This window comes from Oryzias melastigma, linkage group LG4, assembly GCF_002922805.2.
Source record: "Oryzias melastigma strain HK-1 linkage group LG4, ASM292280v2, whole genome shotgun sequence".
In the NCBI taxonomy this organism is placed as follows: domain Eukaryota; kingdom Metazoa; phylum Chordata; class Actinopteri; order Beloniformes; family Adrianichthyidae; genus Oryzias; species Oryzias melastigma.
Window position 1 is genome coordinate 27,705,179 of NC_050515.1, and position 22,255 is coordinate 27,727,433.

Below are 22,255 nucleotides of genomic sequence, written 5' to 3' on the forward strand. Positions count from 1 at the left end.
TAGTATGTGATTAGTATATGGTTATGTATGTGATAAGTATATGATTAGTGTGTGATTAGTATATGGTTATGTATGTGATAAGTATATGATTAGTATGTGATTAGTATATGATTATGTATGTGATTAGTATATGATTAGTATGTGATTAGTGTGTGGTTAGTATGTGATTAGTGTGTGATTAGTATGTGATTAGTGTGTGGTTAGTATGTGATTAGTGTGTGGTTAGTATGTGATTAGTGTGTGGTTAGTATGTGATTAGTGTGTGATTAGTATGTGATTAGTATGTGATTAGTATATGATTATGTATGTGATTAGTATATGATTAGTATGTGATTAGTGTGTGGTTAGTATGTGATTAGTATGTGATTAGTGTGTGATTAGTGTGTGATTAGTATGTGATTAGTATGTGATTAGTGTGTGATTAGTATGTGATTAGTGTGTGGTTAGTATGTGATTAGTGTGTGGTTAGTATGTGATTAGTGTGTGATTAGTATGTGATTAGTGTGTGATTAGTGTGTGGTTAGTATGTGATGAGTGTGTGATTAGTATGTGATGAGTGTGTGATTAGTATGTGATTATGTATGTGATTAGTGTGTGATTAGTGTGTTATATGTATGTGATTAGTATGTGATTATGTATGTGGTTAGTGTGTGGTTAGTATGTGATTAGTATGTGATTAGTATGTGATTAGTATGTGGTTATGTATCTGATTAGTGTGTGGTTAGTATATGATTAGTGTGTGGTTAATATGTGATTAGTATGTGATTAGTGTGTGGGTAGTATATGATTATGTATGTGGTTAGTATATGATTTAGTATGTGATTAGTGTGTGATTAGTATGTGATTAGTATATGATTAGTATGTGATTAGTGTGTGATTAGTATGTGATTATGTATGTGATTAGTATGTGATTAGTATATGATTATTAGGGACGCAATGATACAGTTTGCTCACAGTTCGATATGTGCCTCATTACGAGGGTCACTGTTCGGTACATATTAAACAACGACAAAAAAAACTGAAATCCTACTATTCCACAGATTATGACTCCTTTTGCAAACGGAAACAACATATCAAAGAAATCAGAAATTTTTGTAAGTGCACAGCTTTTGGCAGCTATTGCAGAATCACACTTAAATAGAAATCTTTTAAACTTGTAAACATCACAACTTATATACAGATTTATCAAATGTAAAAGTGCCTCAGTCCTCAATGCTTTTAAAAATGAATATAATAAACTCCAACAATCTAAGCTGTGCTCTTAAATCTTGACAACCCCCAGTACTGTACTGTTAATTTTCCAGTGTGAGGGCCGTCATATAATGCACATTTACAGAGAGATAGATCTCTGTTTTCTGGGAAGTCCAGCTGTCTGTGGAAAGTTGTGCAATTTTACTAAGTCGTCTTCAATTTGCGCACTTGTTCAGCACATGTATATATATATTTTTTTCTGTGAAATATGGAGATGCTGGTACACTATATTGTGAGTCAACTATTTTCATTAAATGACAAAAACCCTCATTATCAACCTCTGAAAAAAGACTGCAGAGCTTTAGCAATAAACACTCTGATGGTGTCAGATATTTTCTTGTGTTTATCCGAGGTAACACTGTAAGTCTTTTGAAATATATCTGGGATGTTTTGATACGCCGGCTTCGTCAGTGTATTCAATCAGCCATGAAATGTAAAGTCCACGAAAATGCGAGCAGTCCGAAATTCTGCTCTGCGCGCGTTTGAACAGACTCCCCACTGAAAGCGGCCACCCAAACGACCACAATGTGCTCTGACTGTCGCAGTTGTTTGGAAGCTAGCTAAAATGCTGTTGTTTTTAGCATTTGGGTTCTGCCTCCAGGGGGAAGGGCAAACAGGGTAGGGGTGAGTAGGAGCAGACCTGAAACAGACAGGCTCTGAACGAAGACATGAATACACAGACACGCTAAAGGCAGCTCACACTGGTACTGAATAAAAAAATGCGCACCGTGAAAAATGGCGTACTGAACCGTGGAACGCGTATCGAATGGTTCAGTTTTATATTGAATATTGTTGCATCCCTAGTGGTTATGTATGTGATTAGTATGTGGTTATGCATGTGCTCCAGGGAGTGTGAAGAGGAAGTGCTGGTCCTGGCAGCAGTACCTGAATGAGCAGAAGGCGGAGGCGGCCCCATTGACTGCCTTTACACAGGTAACTGTTGCAGATACTGGAAGAAAAAGCCAGTTCTCACCTAACAGGACGTGTGTCTCTCAGGCTCAGTCCTTTCCCAGTAAAAGATGTGGTTTCAAAGTTGGAATGAAGCTTGAAGGGATTGATCCTCTCCATCCATCCATGTTCTGTGTGCTGACAGTAGCAGAGGTCAGTCAGCTTCTGGCAAAAACTCTCTAGTGAGACAACAGCTGAGTGAGTCAGTGTGTATAATCCCTGCAGGTGATTGGCTGTCGACTGCGCCTCCATATTGATGGTTATTCAGATTGCTATGACTTTTGGATGAATGCAGACTCACCAGACATCAAACCAGCAGGCTGGTGCAAAGAGCAAAATCGCCAACTACACCCTCCAAACGGTGAGCAAAAGTTTTCACACTTTTTTTAAAGCTAATCTCAGGTAAAGGTGTCTGCTTTACCTGTATTTCTACAGGCATCAGTGAGACAGAATTTGAATGGGCAAACTACCTGCAGTCTTCAGGCTCCCATGCTGCTCCGGCCTCTGTGTTCACCTGTAGAAATAAGGTGAGAAGCTGTTTGTTCACCAGTTTGTTGACTTGTTTATCGATCTACCACCGGCCACTTTACCATTCTGTACGTTTGTTTTCACACATTCAGTAACCCAACTGCATCTGTTCTCTCATTCTGTTCACATGTTTTTCACCCATCTGTATGTGAATCTGTTTCCCATCTTTTCACTTGTACATTCACATTTCTGCTTACCCGTCTTTCCTTTTACATATACACCTGTCTCTTGATCCATCTCTTAACCCCACTTCTAACCCCACTTCTAACCCCACTTCTAACCCCACTGCTAACCCTACTGCTAACCCTACTGCTAACCCTACTGCTAACCCCACTGCTAACCCTACTGCTAACCCTACCGCTAACCCTACTGCTAACCCGTCTACTAACCCTACTGCTAACCCTACTGCTAATCCCACTGCTAACCCGTCTGCTAACCCCACTGCTAACCCCACTGCTAACCCCACTTCTAACCCCACTGCTAACCCCACTGCTAACCCCACTGCTAACCCCACTGCTAACCCCACTGCTAACCCCACTGCTAACCCCACTGCTAACCCCACTGCTAACCCCACTGCTAACCCCACTGCTAACCCCACTGCTAACCCCACTGCTAACCCCACTGCTAACCCCACTGCTAACCCCACTGCTAACCCCACTGCTAACCCCACTGCTAACCCCACTGCTAACCCCACTGCTAACCCCACTGCTAACCCCACTGCTAACCCCACTGCTAACCCCACTGCTAACCCCACTGCTAACCCCACTGCTAACCCCACTGCTAACCCCACTGCTAACCCCACTGCTAACCCCACTGCTAACCCCACTGCTAACCCCACTGCTAACCCCACTGCTAACCCCACTGCTAACCCCACTGCTAACCCCACTGCTAACCCCACTGCTAACCCCACTGCTAACCCCACTGCTAACCCCACTGCTAACCCCACTGCTAACCCCACTGCTAACCCCACTGCTAACCCCACTGCTAACCCCACTGCTAACCCCACTGCTAACCCCACTGCTAACCCCACTGCTAACCCCACTGCTAACCCCACTGCTAACCCCACTGCTAACCCCACTGCTAACCCGTCTGCTAACCCCACTGCTAACCCCACTGCTAACCCCACTTCTAACCCCACTTCTAACCCCACTGCTAACCCTACTGCTAACCCCACTTCTAACCTGCCTACTAACCCCACTGCTAACCCCACTTCTAACCCCACTTCTAACCCCACTGCTAACCCTACTGCTAACCCCACTGCTAACCCGTCTGCTAACCCCACTGCTAACCCGTCTGCTAACTCCACTGCTAACCCATCTGCTAACCCGTCTGCTAACCCATCTGCTAACTCCACTGCTAACCCGTCTGCTAACCCATCTGCTAACCCGTCTGCTAACTCCACTGCTAACCCGTCTGCTAACCCATCTGCTAACCCACCTTTTAAACCTCTTTCTTATATCTTTCAATAGTCGACCCGGTGTTCATTCCACAGATTAGGCATTCAGCCTGGAGTGTTTTAGAGACGGGACTCTATTGGAGACGGCACTTATTCTATCTCACACTGAATGGTGATGCTAATGGGCTCATTTTCTGGTGAAATTCAGTCAAGGAATGCAGACACCACCATATGAACATTTCAGGATTTATTGAAATGATGAGAACATTAATCTGATCAGCACTGGCTGTGAACGTTTCTGGTCTCTGTGAAGCATCATCAAATCAAATCAAACTTTATTTATAAAAGCGCCTTTCATACTTAGTGCAACTCAAAGCGCTTTACAATTAAAAACAAAACATACACAGTAAAAGCCCAACCCACCCTTCACAAACACACACACACCCTCCCCAAAACACATACACCCATGACCCCACACACAATGAAAACTTAGGGGAGAGAAAAAAAAAAAAAAACTTGTAAAACAAACTTGAGGCTTGGCTCTGCTGTGAGGAGATGGTATGGAGGATTCTATCATACCAGGAGCCAGCTCAGACAAACGAACATCGCCACGGCGCCAACCCAGACCGGGACAGCCACGGAGTCCACTCCACAGCTGTGAGGCTGCAGTGCAGGACTCCAGCCGCCCCAGCAAGGGCGAGAACCACGGCAACGACCCCAGACCAAGCAGACAAGCCCTGATATGATAGATCCCACAGGAAACACTGGGGGTAAAAGGACAGTAAGATAATAAAATTAAATACATAAAATGTATGTAAAATAAATAACATTGAAATTGAAATTAAATGCATAAAATGTTAAATAAAATCCATAAAGAAGAGAGATAAATGAATGAATAAATAAAATAAACAAATGATTAAAAACTACTTTAATAAATGAGCAGATAAGATTAACTAAAAGCAGCATTAAAAAGGTGAGTCTTGAGCCTCTTCTTAAAAACCTCTACGGTCTCTGCGGCCCTGAGACTCTCCGGCAGGCTGTTCCAGAGGCGAGGACCGTAATGGTAGAACGAAGCTTCACCATGTGTTTTGGTCCTCACCTTAGGAACCACTAGCAGGCCGGTGCCGGAGGACCTCAGGGTCCGCGAGGGTTCATACTTTAAAAGAAGATCACTTAAATAAGAAGGCCCAAGACCATAAAAACATTTATAAACCATTAAAAGAATCTTAAAATCAATCCTGAAACGCACAGGGAGCCAATGCAGCGATTTTAAAACTGGTGTAATGTGTTCCCGCCCCCTGGTCCTCGTCAGAACTTGTGCCGCCGAGTTCTGTAATAATTGTAAATTTGTAAGAGATTTTTGAGGTAAACCAGAGAGCAGGGCATTACAGTAATCTAAACGACTAAAAATAAAAGCATGCATCAGCACCTCTGTGCTGGCAAGAGAGAGGAATGGGCGGACTCTGGCGATATTTTTAAGATGATAAAATCCTGTCTTAACGACATTTTTAATATGAGGAATAAAATTCAGCTCAGAGTCTAAAAGAACGCCCAGGTTTCTCACACAGTGAGAAGGATTAAAATTCTGAAGACGAGTTAAAATTCTCTCTCTCTTGTCTTCAGGACCGATGATTAAAACTTCTGTTTTGTCCTGGTTGAGCTGAAGGAAGTTCTCTGCCATCCATGACTTGATGTCTAAAATACAATTTAAAAGAGTATTTACAGGTTCAAGGTCATCAGGAGACACGGCGATGTAAAGTTGAGTATCATCAGCATAGCTGTGAAAGTCAACGCCGTGTCTCCTGATGACATCCCCAAGAGGCAACATGTACAAGTTAAAAAGAATGGGACCTAAAATTGACCCTTGGGGAACCCCACAACTTATTTCATGGATTCTTGAGGAGCATGTATCCATACTTACATAAAAGTGTCGATCTGTAAGGTAAGAATAAAACCACTTAAGAACATTTCCAGAGAGGCCCACTAGACTCCTAAGTCTATTTAATAAAATCTGGTGATCTACCGTATCAAAGGCGGCACTAAGATCCAGCAGCACCAGAACAGAAAGTTTCTGTGAGTCTAAATTAATTCTAAGATCATTAACGATCTTTAAAAGAGCCGTCTCTGTACTGTGGTTCATTCTAAAACCAGACTGATATTTTTCTAAAATATTTTTGTGATTTAAAAACTCATGAAGTTGAGTAGCGACACTTTTTTCTATAATTTTACTTAAAAATGGTAAGTTGGATACAGGTCTGTAGTTATCCAGAGTATTAGGATCTAAACTGCTCTTCTTCAGAAGGGGCCTCACCACCGCCGTCTTACAGGCAGAGGGGAAGACACCCGTCTGAAGAGAGCAGTTCACTATATTTAAAAGCTCTGACTCAAAGAATCCATAAAATGTTTTAAAAAGTGAAGTGGGAATGGGATCTAAAAGGCAGGTTTTGGTGTTTACTTGGGATAAAACTCGACCAAGCATTTCCACATCAACCAGGACAAAACTCCCCAGTGTTTCCTCAGGTAAAACCAATGCTGGTGATCTGTTAGAACAAGAGTATTGCACAGGTGAAAGACTAGATCTAATGGCATTGATTTTACCCATGAAGTGGTCTGCGAAGTCCTCACATGCAGCATTAGATGATGGCATGGAGGACTTATTAAAATCTTTATTTATTAAAATATCTATTGTTTTGAAAAGAACTTTTGGATTATTTTTATTTTCTGTTATAATGTTTGAAAAATAAAGAGTTCTGGCCTTTTTAACTGAGTTATTGTAAATTTTGAGTTGTTCCTTTAAAATTTCTAGATGAATCATTAGTTTTGTCTTCCTGTATCTCCTCTCTGCTCTTCTGCATTTCTGTTTCAGACACCTTATGTCGTCAGTCTTCCATGGTGTTTTAACAGTGGTTCTTAATGTTTTTGTTTTGACTGGAGCCACTGCATCTAAGGAAGACTGAAGTCTGTTATTAAAATCATCAACCATAAAATCACAGGATGCAGATGAAGTTTGAGCAGGAGTTTGGTTAAAATTATTAATAAAATTTGCAGCCACTTCAGGATTTATATACCGTTTCCTCACAGTTCTCACTGAGGCTTCCTGCTGGATTTCACTGGTGACATTAAAAAACACACAGCAGTGATCTGATATGCCTAAATCAACAACAGAGGACACCCCGGCAGACAGACCGTAGGTGATGACGAGATCGAGGGTGTGTCCTCTGTTGTGAGTGGCCTGTGTGACATGTTGTTTAAAATCCATGCTGCTAAGAAGATTTAAAAACTCACAAGCATAGACATCATCATTTTTATAAACATGTAAATTAAAATCTCCAGTTATTAAAATCCTATTAAACCTAATATGAACAGATGATAAAAATTCAGAAAATTCTTCAATAAAACAGGAAGGAGGGTTTGGTGGTCTATACACTGTGACAGCTAAAACAGGTGGGGCACCAAAGAGGAAAGCATGATGCTCAAACGAAGAATATTTCTTGAATACAATATTTTCAGATGTTGTTGTTTCGTGAGCTATCGATGCTGTGCCACCACCTTTCTTACCTCCCCTGATAGAAAATAAAAAGTTAAAATTAGGTGGAGAAGCCTCAGTGAGAATAGCTGGAGCATCAGTGCCAAGCCAGGTTTCAGTTAAAAACAAACAAGTTAAATCATGGTCTAAAATCAGATCATTAATGATAAAAGACTTGTTTAAAAGTGATCTGACATTAAAAACAGCCATTTTCATTGTTGTGTTTAAAATCATATGTGACATGGGTTTAGTGACTGTAGTCTGAATTGGACGGAGACATCTGACATGCGAGGCACGTGGAAATGGATGAAAACAAGGATAATTTCTATTGGAGATCTGGACTGGAATATGATGTTGAGTGGCAGAGAGTGATTTATCAGGTGTGTGGATGTCCTGGTTCGACCGTCAGCTGGGAATGTTTTTTAAAGAGCGGAGTGTGAAATCAATGTTGAGGCTGAGAAGACGGGAACCATTATTGTTTGGATGTGAACCGTCTGTTTTAAAAAGATATGGTCTATTGTAGAATGCTGTGAAGTTATCAATGTATGGGATGCTCATGGAGTGACAATATGATTTTAACCAAATGTGAAGCTGACGGATGCGAGAAAACATGATGTCTCCATAACGGGGTGAAGGAAGTGGTCCAGATATTATACAGTTTATGTTCAACAGATTAATGTTATGAATCAGGTTGATGAAGTCCATTTCAAGAGTTTCTGATTGTTGCAGTTTTAAGTTGTTGGTGCCTGCATGTACGATGCATGTCTCCGTCGAGGGGTGTTTAGCAGTTAGTTGGTGGATTGAGTTGTTAATGTCATTGACGACCGCTCCAGACAGTGAATGTGTGTGGCAATCTCTGTGTCAAGAATCTTCGTCACTTTCATGTCAATCAATATCATGGAGACACACGCACCTTTCAGCTTTACTCAAAAATCCATGTTCAAACCAGTTCTCGCGCTCCACTGTGGGGCAGTGGTTACCCTCATGCCTCACAGCAAGAAGGCCCCGGTTCAAATCCCGGCTGGGGGACCAGAAACAGAACCACCATTGATGGACCTTTCTGTGTGGAGTTTGCATGTTCTCCCCGTGCATGTGTGGGTTTTCACCGGGGACTCTGGCTTTCTCCCACCGTCCAAAAACATGCTTCATAGGTTCATTGGTTACTCTAAATCATGGATGCCCAAAGTGGGACCCGCAGGTCAAATTTCCCTCCGAAGGTTATCTTTTGGCCCGTCAAGTGTGGCTGTGGAAGCTGTGTGTGTTTTGCAACCAAGTGTGTTGTCCGCAACACATTTAGACAAGCGCTCTTTGAATTTACCGTAATTCCATGACCCTCATCCACTGAGGTTCATCCCAGGTGTTCAACCATCACTAAATACAGGAAAACCATCAGCAGGTGAAATCTTTTCCCTCTGATGCTGCAGAATCTGCACCAAAAACTCTCCCTGGAAGTTTAGGACTTGTGACCGGCAGCATCACCAAAACCTTTGAGGAGCCAAAGAGGACACAACTTCCCTGTGTGACCAAAAACATCTGTAGATATTTTAAGTTTAATGCACTGTTTTTTGCACATTAAGAGAGAAACATTCAAATGTTTGTTCTAAACAGTTTGATACTGGACAAATTTAAACTTTTAACAAACAAAATCTGTTGTTGATGTACTTTTGCACTGTTTTTCTCTCAAAAAATTCTAAAACTCACATTCCATTTTTGTGTTTTCTTTTATTTGAATTGGTCCAATACTATTATGAAATCAGAAAACATTGTAAAATGATGATATAATATCAAATACAACTTACTTTTTATTATTACTGATATGTGTTACCTTAATGAATACAGACTCAAAATAAATACTTTAAATCATGTTCTTTATTTTCTCTTTTATTTCATGACAAGAAAAATATTGTATTCAGCCCGCGGACCGGGATCCCATTTAGATTTTGGCCCTTAGAGTAAAAAGTTTGGGCACCCCTGCTTTAAATTGTCCCTAGGTGTGATTGAGGTCCTGCGACAGACCTGTCCAGGTGTTGGCTCCAGAACCCCCACGACCCCGAAAGGGACAAAGCGGCCAAGAAGATGAATGAATGAATGAAAACCAGTTCCTCTAATTTGTTGCTCTCTTTCTTTACACTTCCATCAGGAAACTGTTTGCTTGTTGCTCTTTTTTCTGCGGGGTCTTCCCAGTATCACCTGTCTGGTTGCTCCCTTCTCTGATACATTTAGGATCCACCCGGGACGTCGTGCAGATTTGACCTTCTGTGCACTCATCTGTTCCCCCTGTCTGATTGCTACTCTGATTGACTTATTTTTTCACTTCTCTGTTCTACTGTCTTTTCTTCTTTCTTTTACCCATTTGTTCTTCAGCTTGTTTCCCTGTCTTTCATTCGTGTGCTCGCTGCTCCTTTTACCTTTCTGCTTATCTTTGATTACCTGTTACGTCATTCTCTTAACCTGTCTGTATATTTTGGGGTTCGTCTGTAAGACAGAAAACTCTGAATACTAACTTGGGCTTGTAAGCTAGAGGAGAGCACTGGGATGCAGGTGCCTTTCTTCCTCCCTGAGGAAGAGTCATATTAGTCTTTTAAATATGAAAAATTTGTTTTTTACTGGTACTAACAGTAAAGTCCTTTCATTTTTTTCTGTGTTCTGTCTCTCTTTCTCTCTTGTTGACCCCTTGCCCGATGTGTTCCAGAGCTGTGGTTTTCAGGTGAGTATGAAGTTGGAGGCGGTCGATAAGAAGAATCCGGGCCTCGTCTGCGTTGCATCTGTTGCAGATGTCATTGATGATCGCTTCTTGGTCCATTTTGACAACTGGGACGACACGTATGACTACTGGTAAGAGACGCAATAATGTCAATTTCTGTTAACATGCCATAATAAATCTATGCTGTTTTTCATCTGTTGATCAGTTATTAATATTACAATTAAAAAAGAGTAAAATTACACATTTACAAACATGACAGTTTAGATTGAAAAAAAAAAAGATTTTCAAACTCAAACAAGTTCCAACCCCAGCAGCTCAAATTTAATTTTTGACTCATCAGCCAAGTTGATTCCAGGGTTAAGCATATTTTTTACTGGACAAATTATAACATTAGTCAAAACATATTTCCAATTCCAATAAAAAACTTTGTTTTTCTAAGGAACTCCTTTATTAATTTCTAATCAGTCTTTGCTCTCTTCTATTTGCATTTTGATATGGACCATTAAGTGTTTTTATTTTCTGTCACAAATAAGCTGTTTCTGTTCTTCTCGTTAGCAAACTAAAAATCCACTCTATAAATGTCCTCTTTTCACAGTTCTTCCTCTAGTTTATTACATTTTCTATCAAATCATAACAAAAAAGCCCAAAACATTTTTTTATACTTTTTTTTAATTATTTTTTGTTACATAAACACAAAACACAAACCAAAATCAAAATAAAGGTAAATTCTATGTGCTTCACAGATCTCTGTTGTACACTGTCCATTTTTTCCACTTTCTGTGTAATTGTGCCTCTTGCAGTTTCAATCTGTGTGATATTGTTTCCGTTGAGTAGATGTTGTTGATTGTTGATATCCATTAGTCCTTTGACGGGATCGTCGTGGTGCCCCAATTCCTGGTTAATGTTTTTTTTGGCGGCTAGTGACATAATTTTCATAATTTCACAAGTATTTGTCACTTTGGTGGATTGAGTTTCCTGAGAACATGTACAGATAAAATAGTTCTGGTACCAAAGGAATTGTACATCCAAGCACTTTGCATGTTATATCACCCACCATCCTCCAAAAACCTGTTACATTCAGACACTTCCGGAATACATGTGAATGGTCAACATTTATTTCTCCACATCCACGCCAACAGCTCTGATTTGTTTTTAACTGGTGGTCTTCAGTTTAGGCGTTATGAAATATCTTATAAGATTCTTCCAGGCGAATTCTCTCCATGTTCGAGATCCAGTGGTGGTATGGTGGTGTCTCCACATGTCAAACCAATCCATCCATCCATCCATCCATCCATCTTCCTCCGCTTCATCCGGGACCGGGTCGCGGGGGCAGCAGTCTAAGCAAAGATGCCCAGACTTCCCTCTCCCCGGCCACTTCCTCCAGCTCCTCTGGGGGGACCCCAAGGCGTTCCCAGGCCAGCCGAGAAACATAGTCTCTCCAGCGTGTCCTGGGTCTTCCCCGGGGCCTCCGCCCAGTGGGACATGCCCGGAACACCTCACCAGGGAGGCGTCCAGGAGGCATCCGGACCAGATGCCCGAGCCACCTCAACTGGCTTCTCTCGATGCGGAGGAGAAGCGGCTCTACTCCGAGCTCTCTCCGGGTGACCGAGCTTCTCACCCTATCTCTAAGGGAGCGTCCAGCCACCCTCCGGAGAAAACTCATTTCAGCCGCTTGTAGTCGGGATCTCGTTCTTTCGGTCACGACCCAAAGCTCATGACCATAGGTGAGTACTGGAACGAAGATCGACCGGTAAATCGAGAGCTTTGCTTTCTGGCTCAGCTCTCTTTTCACCACAACGGACCGGTACAGCGACCGCATAATAGCGGACGCAGCTCCAATCCGCCTGTCGATCTCACGCTCCGATCTTCCATCACTCGTGAACAAGACCCCAAGATATTTAAACTCCTCCACCTGAGGCAGGCGCACTCCACCCACCGAGAGAGGGCAAACTACCTTTCTCCGGTCGAGAACCATGGCCTCAGACTTAGTGGTGCTGACCCTCATCCCGGCCGCTTCACACTCGGCTGCAAACTGCTCCAATACATGCTGGAGGTCCTGGCTCAATGGAGCCAACAGAACGACATCATCTGCAAAGAGCAGAGAGGAAATCCTGTGGTCCCCAAACCAGGCCCCCTCCGGCCCCTGGCCGGAGGGGGCCCCTAGAGATCTTCGGTGCACAGATGAAAGCTGCTGGATCTCCTCTACACTTCCTCTTAGACCTCCGTACCTCCCATTGACTGTATAAGAAAGAACTGGACTGAGCAAACCCCCTTCCTTCCGTGTATCAAATAGGAAGTACCACTGGGTTGCAAAAAGGCCAAAGTCCCATTGACTTCCATTGGGAAACAGACAGTTATTTCTCAGTCATTTTATATGTCAGAATAATCATTCTTCCTCTGCTGCTTTCTGATTAACTTCTTTTTTCTAATCCTAATTTTTTTTAAAGATTTTTTTCCATTATCACAAGTTATTAGAGTTATAAATTGACCAATCAGATGGCTCAATAAGCGTTTGTGGGTCTGACGTCGAACGTCTGGGGGGTTTGATTGACAGATGACGGGTAGCCAATGGGAGCAGACTTCATCAATGGGTCCGTGAAGACCTTTTAACACCTACTTTACAATTCAACAATGTACCAATCATTGTCCTACTGTTGTTTTCCTCAATGGAATGTACCGATGCAGCAGTTTAAAACAACAAGAGGCGCATGCTGTCGACATTTTTAGATGAGGATTTACTCTGTAGAAATAGATTTCACTCTGAGGTTGTGTGCTTTGGACTTTTCTGCTTGTTTAACGTTCATTTTTCTTTTTTTCACTGTTCTGATTGTAGCTTATAAATAATAAGTTGCGTATCATACGGAATGGTACAGCTCCTCCATAAAATCACCAACCAAAGTTTCATCTTCTTCACTTTTCCAGCTTGCAGCCTGAATTAGACGCAGCCGTCTGAGGAGCGCGAGACAAACTTGAAAGGACCTGGTCGTATTTTCAAACAGAAAAAAGATCCAACTGTTCACTTGTTAGGATGGTTATTTATTTTAAATACAGCTTAACGCGCTTCTCACGTGCATCTGATCAGACTGTAAGGTAGCAGCGCATGTGAAGTGACAAGCTGCTGCTGTGGCACACGAGGGGGGGGGCGCTCTGCAGCGGCGTCACCCAAATGCTCCTTTTATCTCGACAAAAAGGAATAAATGTAAGTAAATCCCAAAGGACCGCTGACAGAATCAAATATTGGAATGGTTCTCCCTCAAAGGCTTCAACAATGACTTGTACAATTCTTCGGTGTTATTAAAGTAGAAGCTGTTTACATCCCGCGGTCTCGTGGTAAATAAACTCACTCCAGATTGGTGACTGTACTTCCTATAGATTCATGACTCAGCTATGACTCACAGCGACTCAGACCAATCGCTGAAGATGTGTTGTAGACGTTTGCAATATGGCAATAGCCATTTCAGGAAGTGACGGTGAAAGCGTTGGCCTACTTTCACGAGGAGTGGAGGTAATGCATTTCCATTGGGGGACCGCATGGCTCGATAAGTCCAGTAATTTTTACAGTTAATGGTACCTCCAGGAGAAGCTGGTCAGCTGACCAGAGGCACCAGGGAGGAGTGTAGGGAGAGAGAAGCTCTGACAGGTAGTTGTGCAGTGGTGCAGTTGTGTGGAGACAGTTAACTCTAGGATTGGAGTTTGGAGATAGACCTGAGATGATCCATCACTGTGTTATGGAGGTTTGGTTTCTTAAGCAGACGCTGGTCCACAGCGTGTTTAAAATCAGCCCACGGGCTGGAGTTTGTCCAACTTTGCTTGAAGGTGTTGGCTGCAGTGGGCGGGGCTTCAGCTGATCTCACAGACCTGCTGCTTGTGACCGATGTGATGTGGTGGTTGTGTTGGGTGGTTAGGTGCAACAGTAGCAGTCCATACATCCAACCTGTGGGCTGGTGTGAAGAACAGGGCCGACCTCTGATGTCTCCTCAAGGTGCGTGCTCTTGAACGTTCCTGAAATAACATGTCGAAGGCAAATGATACAGGACATTTTAACCTTGTACTCTACAGGTCATCCTAACCCAGAACACTTCGTGTGGGAGGATTATCTCCAGGAAACTGGTTCCACAGCTGCTCCCAGTTCAGCTTTTACAGAAGTGAGGGGGGCATGAGGGCCGGGCTATGATTGGTTTAAAGCAGATTTAGAATTGTCTTAATGTTGAGATCACTTTCTTTTCTATAACTCCAATTAGAAGGCTTCACATGAGTTCCAGGTAAACCAAAAGCTGGAGGCAGTCGACTGTAGAAACCCTATGTTGATCCGTGTTGCAACAATAACAGATATTGAAGACTACAAGGTTAAGGTACTGTCTGCCTCTACGTCAGTGCAAATGTGACATCGTCAGGATGTAACCAGCAGGGCTTCTACAGATTCATTATGATGGCTGGTCGCCGCAGTTTGATGTGTGGTGTGACAGTGATCTTTCCGACCTGCATCCCGTTGGCTGGTGTCAGCGTACAGGACATCCGCTGGAGCCCCCCCCAGGTATGACGGGTTTAGGGTTGAGCGAGAATTGGATGAATGAAGTGAGATAGCAAGTGAAAGAACAAATTGTATTTAAACACTATCTGTATATGTGAGACAGGTTCCTGCCCCCTGTTGTCCCCCTCCCAGGATGTGTGCCCCACTGCTGGCTGCAGGGGAGTCGGACACATAAAGGGACCCAAATATACTGGACACCACAGGTACCTGCAATGCTGCACCTATCCTGGTGCACTTTGACCTTTGTCTCTGCACCAACAGCATTAGCACCTGCGTTGTTGTGCAGGGCCTGTTTGCAGCACATGTATCACTCACGTGTTACAATACTCATTCCAGATGCAAACATGTGCTATGAAAATGTTAAGCTTGTTTGGCTCGACATATACTTGTGCAAGAAGACATTCTGTGTCATGAAACCACGTGACAAGACTTTAAGTGACTCACTTGTGTGATATTTTGTGCATCCAAATGCCAGTCTTTGAGAAAGACCTAGCTGTTCTGATGATATCATGACGTCAGTATCACCCATCATATTAGTCCATTTCAAACGGTTTAAACTTAGAAGTTCAGAGGGAACATTTAATGGTGAGTAAAATGTCATATTTAAATGAACCCTGATTTAATGTTAATCAGGCTGTGGAATTCAGTGATTGTGGTTAAAATGTATTCAGATTTGTTTATGTTCTATGAGAAGAAATAAAAATACCACTGCAATAACAATGTTCATGAAACTCTTCATTTGCATTTAATCCTAATAAAATAGTTCAGTAATGCAGGCTGACTGGTTGGCCATCACACAGTTCCACCTCACCTCTTTGAAAAAAGTGTGAACACTCCTGCTATGTACAGTCAATGCTTCAAATATTATGGGATTTAACAGTCTGTGTCACTGTGTCATGCCTTGCCGTCTTACCTGTTCACTTGCTAACCCATATTTGTTTTCTGCTGAGTTGTAAACAATATCTGCACGTCACGCAGTGCCTTTGGGTGTCCGTACTCTGACATCAACATGCGAAAGGAGGTGGTGCTACCTGACCGGCTGGGAGGAGAGGTCTCCCATGTCCCCATCCATCACCATGCCAACCAGACCAACAGGTGAATTCAGGTTTACAGCAGAGACACATCAGAGACATAACATGCATCCATGTTGTACTTAAAGGTCAGCACCCTTGTTTCCCTGTTGACTGATTTTATTTTTTTGCCCTTGTAGCAAAGGAGTTTGGGTGAAGGCGGAGCCCAGGAATGACATGCTGCTGCTTCCTCTGGGCAAGAGACGCAGAATGGTGGAAAGGTGAGGCCAAAATGAGCTATCTTATGCCTCGTTTCCGCTGATTGGTCTGGACCAGACCGGTCCTCTCTTGGCCGGTTTGGAATGGTCCTGGCATTTCAAGTGAGCGTTTCCATTGAGCGTTGGACCATGAAAGCCCATACGTGTAGATTGTTGACAGAGCTCCGCCTCAAAACAGTGAAAGAGAATCTGCATCAGCTGACTCAGAAACTGAGGGAAAATGAAAAAGATTACCGCGGAGGATCATTATAATCTGGAGCTGCACTGAAGAAGCGTCTATTGTTCTGAATTAAAAAGAAAAGAAAAACTCTTCATGTCGATCAACACTCCAATGTTCTTCAATAAAAGCAGATCAGAAGTGTTTTGATGAGTTTGAATCGGTAACCGACATTCTTCAGCCGCGGGGTTGGGGGAGACAGAGATGGGAACTGGTGTGTGCGTGCGTGTCTCCGTATTCGTGGGTTCTGCGTGTCTCTGGTCCTCAACACCGCGAATAAAGAATTTATTATTCTTTGCAAGAAGATCGCGGGTGAGAAATGGATGTGTGCTTCAAACTGCATTTTAGCTCGACACGATGCAGGAGAGGGCTGGGGAAAGAGTGCGTGCGCTCATGCATGAGGTAAGCAGCGTGTGCTGCGAGGAGAGAAAGACAAAAAGGTGGACCGCGTTAGGGCTGCATGGTGGTGCAGTGGTTAGCACTCTTGCCTCACAGCGAGAAGGCCCCGGTTCGACTCCCGGCTGGGACCTTTCTGTGTGGAGTTTGCATGTTCTCCCCGTGCATGCGTGGGTTTTCACCGGGGACTCCGGCTTCCTCCCACCGTCCAAAAACATGCTTCATAGGTTAATTGGTGACTCTAAATTGGCCCTAGGTGTGACTGTGAGAGTGAATGGGTGTGTGATTGAGGCCCTGCGACAGACTGGTAACCTGTCCAGGGTGAACCCCGCCTTCGCCCATCAGCAGCCGGGTTAGGCTTCGGCACCCCCGCGACCCCGAAAGGGACAAAGCGGTCAAGAAAATGAAAAAGGATGAATCGCGTTAGCGTGCCGATGGTTGTTGTCAATTGTCAAAGCAAGGAAAAGTAATAATTAAAATTTCCTCTAAGAACTGAGACTGATTTTTTGGCTTCACGCTCCGGAGGCTCTGAAGCTCTGAACACAGAGGAGAACCCCGGAGGAAGAGCAGCTCTTCGGCGTGGAGAAAATCTCCCTTGCGTCCCTCGACCATGATCAGGGAACAAAGCAGGAAAGGTTCAACACCGAGGCGAAGAAAAATCCAGCCGAAAAGAGGACAGAACCTTTGGTTTGGATCTTGAGTGGGAAAAGCGCTGGTCGGATGCTTCCTGTTGTTGTAAATCTCCACCAATCAATGGGTTACATCATGTGATGACAGAAGCTCTGCCCTCACGGGTCCATTCCATTTTCTAATGGACCTACGACCAACCCAGGTGTAAAAATGGTAGCAGTCGGACCTGCTTACCGGGTTCATTTTGTAATGAAAATGCTAAAAATTCAAGTCTGGCCCGATCCAGTCCGGTCTGGACCACTCAGTGGAAACGAGGCATTATTGGTTCTTTCACTTCTAGAAACTTATATCAAAAGCTTGGGAGTCGTCTTTCTGCCTGCAGCTGTCTGATTCTCAGAATGAAAAGTGGAGTGACTCACCAGTCAATCTATCACATCTATTCTCATTCCCAAATTGTCACATATTGACGTACATTTATGGAACCCTCCGTGTCAAACATGGACTTCATGGGTATACCTGACTTGTTTTTGACGCGCTGGCTGTTCCAATCACCTTATTAATCACACATTAACATACAAAGACACATACACACAGATACGTGCACCATATGCAAGAGTGCATTGGATAACTCTCAAGGTTTTAGTAGAACCACAGTCAGCAAAGTCTAATCTGCAGCATTCCTGAAGCACTGTGGTCTTCCTCTCACTGATGATGGTTCTGTTCTTGCCCGACCCGCTCAGGCTCTCCCAGCCAACCAAATGTCTTTGTTTAAAAGAGGGAGAAGAGGGAGAAGAAGACGTCCCGCTTACAACTGTTGCTCCAGGTATGTCTTAGTTGACCTACAGGGAATAATAAACGATAAAAAGAGCAAACAGAATTTGGTTCATGTGTGTTCTTGTGTACTCCTTCAGCCTCTCATGCACATTCCTCTGTCTGGCTTCACTGCATTGTCTCCAAAACATGAAATGTGAGTTCTTCCTCTGCAGTGTTCTACAGTGCGACCAATTCAGTCAAACGTGTGACTTGATTTTTCAATGGTGCACCTATAAAAAATCTCTGGTCGCTGCTGTGCGCCCAGCCATTCTATGGAAAATATAAAAACACAATGCTACTGTATCCACAACTGAAAGTCTCATTCCTGTGTGTGCAGGTTTAATGTAACACAAATAAAAATTATTATCAGTTTAGTAGAATGCAGATCTGAGTTTTTCAGTTTGGTCGTGCCGCACCCAGTACACACGTGCATGGTGCTGGTGGTAGTTGGAGCGAATGATAAAAGTCTGTTGAAGTCTTTCAACGCCGGAGTTTTTAGCTCCAGTCTTAACATTCTTTAGTCTTCCAAAACTCCTCAGCCGTTAACGCAATTAACATCATTTCAGCTGATTCTGAAGCACTGATCTGTGGCGCTGCAGTTGTGAAGAGTTTGCGTAACCAATGTTTATCAGCGGACAATGCAGCGGAAAAAAACAGCTTTACATTGCAGCGCTGTGCATTAGTAATGCGCTCTATTGGTGAGAGCTGCTTTTCTCCATGTGAGAATCAGCTGTTTACAGTTGACGTGTGAACAGCTGAAGATTAACTATGGTGGCCCTGAAGGTTAAATCACATAAACAAATCCATCAACCCAAAACATTATAAAGGTCTCAACAACAATTAAAAAAGCAAAACATATAATAAAAAAATGCGGTTTTAGAAAACAAAATTCCAGAAACCAAAACATCTTAACCCTCATTCTCTCTATGGGGTCCAGATGACCCCACCCTTACATTGAGGTGTTAACCCTTCCATGACAAAGGTGGACAAGACTTCATGTCTGTCATTAGACACCAGTAAAGACAATCATTAAAAAAAAAAAGTTCAGCGCACTGTCTTGTGAGGTCCAGATGACCCCACTTTTAATGTAAACAAACCTAGGAGAGCGGAAGGGTTAAAAAATGTCAAAGGCAATGTTTAAAAAAACTCAAGTGCTTTTCAGAACTCAAAATGAATGTTAAAATAGGAAGCAAAGAAGAAACATCACTGATTTTATGATGTCATTTATTGACAGTTATTTGGCATGAAGCGCCTTAAACCAAAAACATGTTACTGCTGACCCAAACACAGCTGTTAGTATCAGAATGCTTTAATTCAGGACATACCTATGAAGTGATGCTGAACGGCTCTCTACTAATCACAAAACATTAACCTTGTGCTAGTTTTGGGGTCCAGGTGACCCTACCCTTACATTGAAATGTTATCCCTCCTATAACAAATGTTGACAAAATGTCATGTCTGCCACAGACACCAGTTAAAATCAAAAATCATTCAGAGAAAAAAAAGTTCTGTGCACCATCTTGTGGGTTCCAGATGACCCCACTCCCAACATACCTAAGATAACACAGGGGTTTCAAAACTTGTTATTTTGTTTTTTTTTTATTTCTGCTCTGGGAAGCATTTTGTAGTCCCTCACAACTATATTTGGATTTGTTTTTAAAGCGTTCTTTTAGTTTTTAGATAGAATTAAAAAAACTGTTGTTTTCTAAGACATAGTTTCTGCAGAGCAGCAGGAGTTCAATTGAAATTCACTTCTGAGTTGTGGATGGGACTATTGATGTGAAGTAACCCCACACTGATATATCATGAAATCTTTGTTTACACTCCCCCACTAGCTTACAGTCCCTCACAGTATGTGACTGGAATGGATGTTTTGCTGGTTTGAAAGTGTCGTTGCGGGCTGATGTCACACCCTGAATTCAGAGTTTTGAACCTGGATTGTGATTTCTTTTCATTGTTGTGGAGAGTACACACATGTACGTGTGTATCTGTTTATTTATCTATTGCATTAATGGCTTTAAGAGAGTGGGACTCCAGGAAAAATAGCTGCTGGCACTAAAAGAACATTTAAGAGATCATTTATGAGTAGTACAAGTACTAATTAAAAATAGTGCATGATTAAAAGTAAAACAATGTCATCTCTAAACGTTACGCATCTTCCACCAGAGCTGCATGACTTTTATTCCTCAGAATTTATATTTAATATTTGTGTGTTTTTGTTTTGTTTTGGTTTTTATTAACAATATTTCTGCTGCTTTGCAAATCATCTGTGACTGCTTTAATCTGCAGCGCGTTCCAAATCATTATGCCAGTTATATTTTTTTTATAATTTTCCTAAATACTTAAAGCGACTGACAGTCAGAATCATGTTCAAGTCATTAACCAATAGAGTAAATATTAAATGTCATTGAACAAACTTTACTAAAGATAACAGTTTTTGTTCAAAAATAAAAACCTTCAAATGTTCCACAGTATTACAACAGAGAATGCATCCATTTAACTTGTGAGTTTTTGGAACCCAACCTAGACCACAGCATGACCTCTTTCCAAGAGTGCAGCAGGAGCAGGACTCGCAACCTATAAAAAAAAAACACTTTTAGACTTTTCATTGTAGTTGTTGCAAATCACTTACATTAAATATGATGAACATTAGTGGTGTAGTTGGATTATTTTAATAAACTACATGACTGGTTAAGACCTGAGATTCCAGACAGTTAAAATGCAGATGTGACCACAGGGTGAACCCCCTTGTTGCTCACTGTGGTTGAAGGAGCGCTCTGAGTTTCTGTGTTTGCTTCGTGTTTGCTCTCAACCCTGATTAGTCGAGAATTTGGGTGGTCAATTGGATTATATTTTCCAGAAAAGAGAGCTGTAGAATCGATGCAGCCTTGCTCAAGAAGACCAGACTTTCCCCTGAGACTTTTCCATTTGTCGGTTTAGCCCATGTAATATTACAGACACCTAGGCACCCGGCAGTTGAAGGACAGCATGAGGCTAAACATGTCATCACTGTTTTACTAAGCCTGACATTCTTTTTTCAGATTACTCTTTGAATCAACATTGGCTTTTGGTGACATCTGATGCCATAACAGGAGGTCACTACTCCCGATGTGAATTACAACCTCGAGGAATTGACATTTATCCTTAGCAGCCATAGCCACCTTCTTAATTATTATGCTGTCAAGGACAAACTTTGTTTCTCTGTGAATGGGAAAAAAGTCACTGGAAGTCTGAGCAGGTTTTTGGTAAACTATAAACTTTGATTAAGGCAGTAGTGCCCAGATATTTTGAAAAGAGGGCAAAATTTGGTTTGGTGAAAATGTCTGAGGGCCAATTTTCCTGACATTCCTTTAACTGTTATTGTTACATTTAAATTAACTGTTTTATTAACTTTTTTTTTTACAATGGCATACTTTTTCATTTCTTCTCATAAAACAAACATCTAAATAAATTTTAACCAAAATTACTGTTAATTTGTTGATAATGTAGCCACAAGGGGTTTGGGGGCTCTCTTGGGCGGGGCCTCCTGGCGCAGTGGGGGTTGCTGCTCTTCTGGCTGGGCTGGGGCCTGCACTCTCTTTGTTTTTGTGCCTTCCTGCTCTCGGGTGTGGGGGGCCTCTGCGGCCGTGCCCTGATGTTTAATGTATGGCGGGATTCTCTCCGTGGCTCCATGGTGGTTGTTGGGGGAGTTCGGGCAGCTGCTGCTGCTGGGGGGTGGGGTCTGGGTGTGGGGATGGCTGGGCGCTCTCCCCCTTTGTACATTCCATTATCATCCACATCAGCAAAACATAACCACTCACCTGAGCAGAGCACAGGTGTCAACTCACCTTTGCACTTATAGTATGTGTGACAGAATGAAAGGCTTTATTTGTGTCGATTTGTATGACTAAGTGTGTGAGCTGCAGTTATAGTTGTATTGTGTACATTTTGACCAGTTTAAATGTGGAGACTATCTTGACCAACAGGTGTGTTTGTAACTACCATAGACTGTATATAAAATAACTGGACAGAGCAAGCCCCCCCCCCC

At 42.6% G+C, this 22,255-nt stretch overlaps 1 protein-coding gene across 10 annotated transcripts in view; it reads left to right on the forward strand.

Moving 5' to 3' along the window:
• Positions 1 to 22,255, forward strand: part of LOC112136792 (lethal(3)malignant brain tumor-like protein 4) — a 66,766-nt gene that overhangs the window by 2,123 nt on the left and 42,388 nt on the right. For all 10 annotated transcript variants that reach the window (XR_002917422.2, XR_004947812.1, XR_004947811.1 and 7 more), the window contains 13 exons: positions 2,099 to 2,184; positions 2,248 to 2,352; positions 2,425 to 2,560; positions 2,635 to 2,726; positions 10,342 to 10,484; positions 14,259 to 14,335; positions 14,413 to 14,498; positions 14,595 to 14,705; positions 14,773 to 14,887; positions 14,988 to 15,087; positions 15,863 to 15,979; positions 16,095 to 16,175; positions 18,156 to 18,238. Coding sequence is in view for 7 of the 10 variants with exons in the window: in XM_036211675.1 (XP_036067568.1) it covers positions 2,099 to 2,184; positions 2,248 to 2,352; positions 2,425 to 2,560; positions 2,635 to 2,726; positions 10,342 to 10,484; positions 14,259 to 14,335; positions 14,413 to 14,498; positions 14,595 to 14,705; positions 14,773 to 14,887; positions 14,988 to 15,087; positions 15,863 to 15,979; positions 16,095 to 16,175; positions 18,156 to 18,238 (1,332 nt within the window). In the remaining 3 variants the exon portion in view is untranslated. The remainder of the gene's footprint in view (positions 1 to 2,098; positions 2,185 to 2,247; positions 2,353 to 2,424; positions 2,561 to 2,634; positions 2,727 to 10,341; positions 10,485 to 14,258; positions 14,336 to 14,412; positions 14,499 to 14,594; positions 14,706 to 14,772; positions 14,888 to 14,987; positions 15,088 to 15,862; positions 15,980 to 16,094; positions 16,176 to 18,155; positions 18,239 to 22,255) is intronic.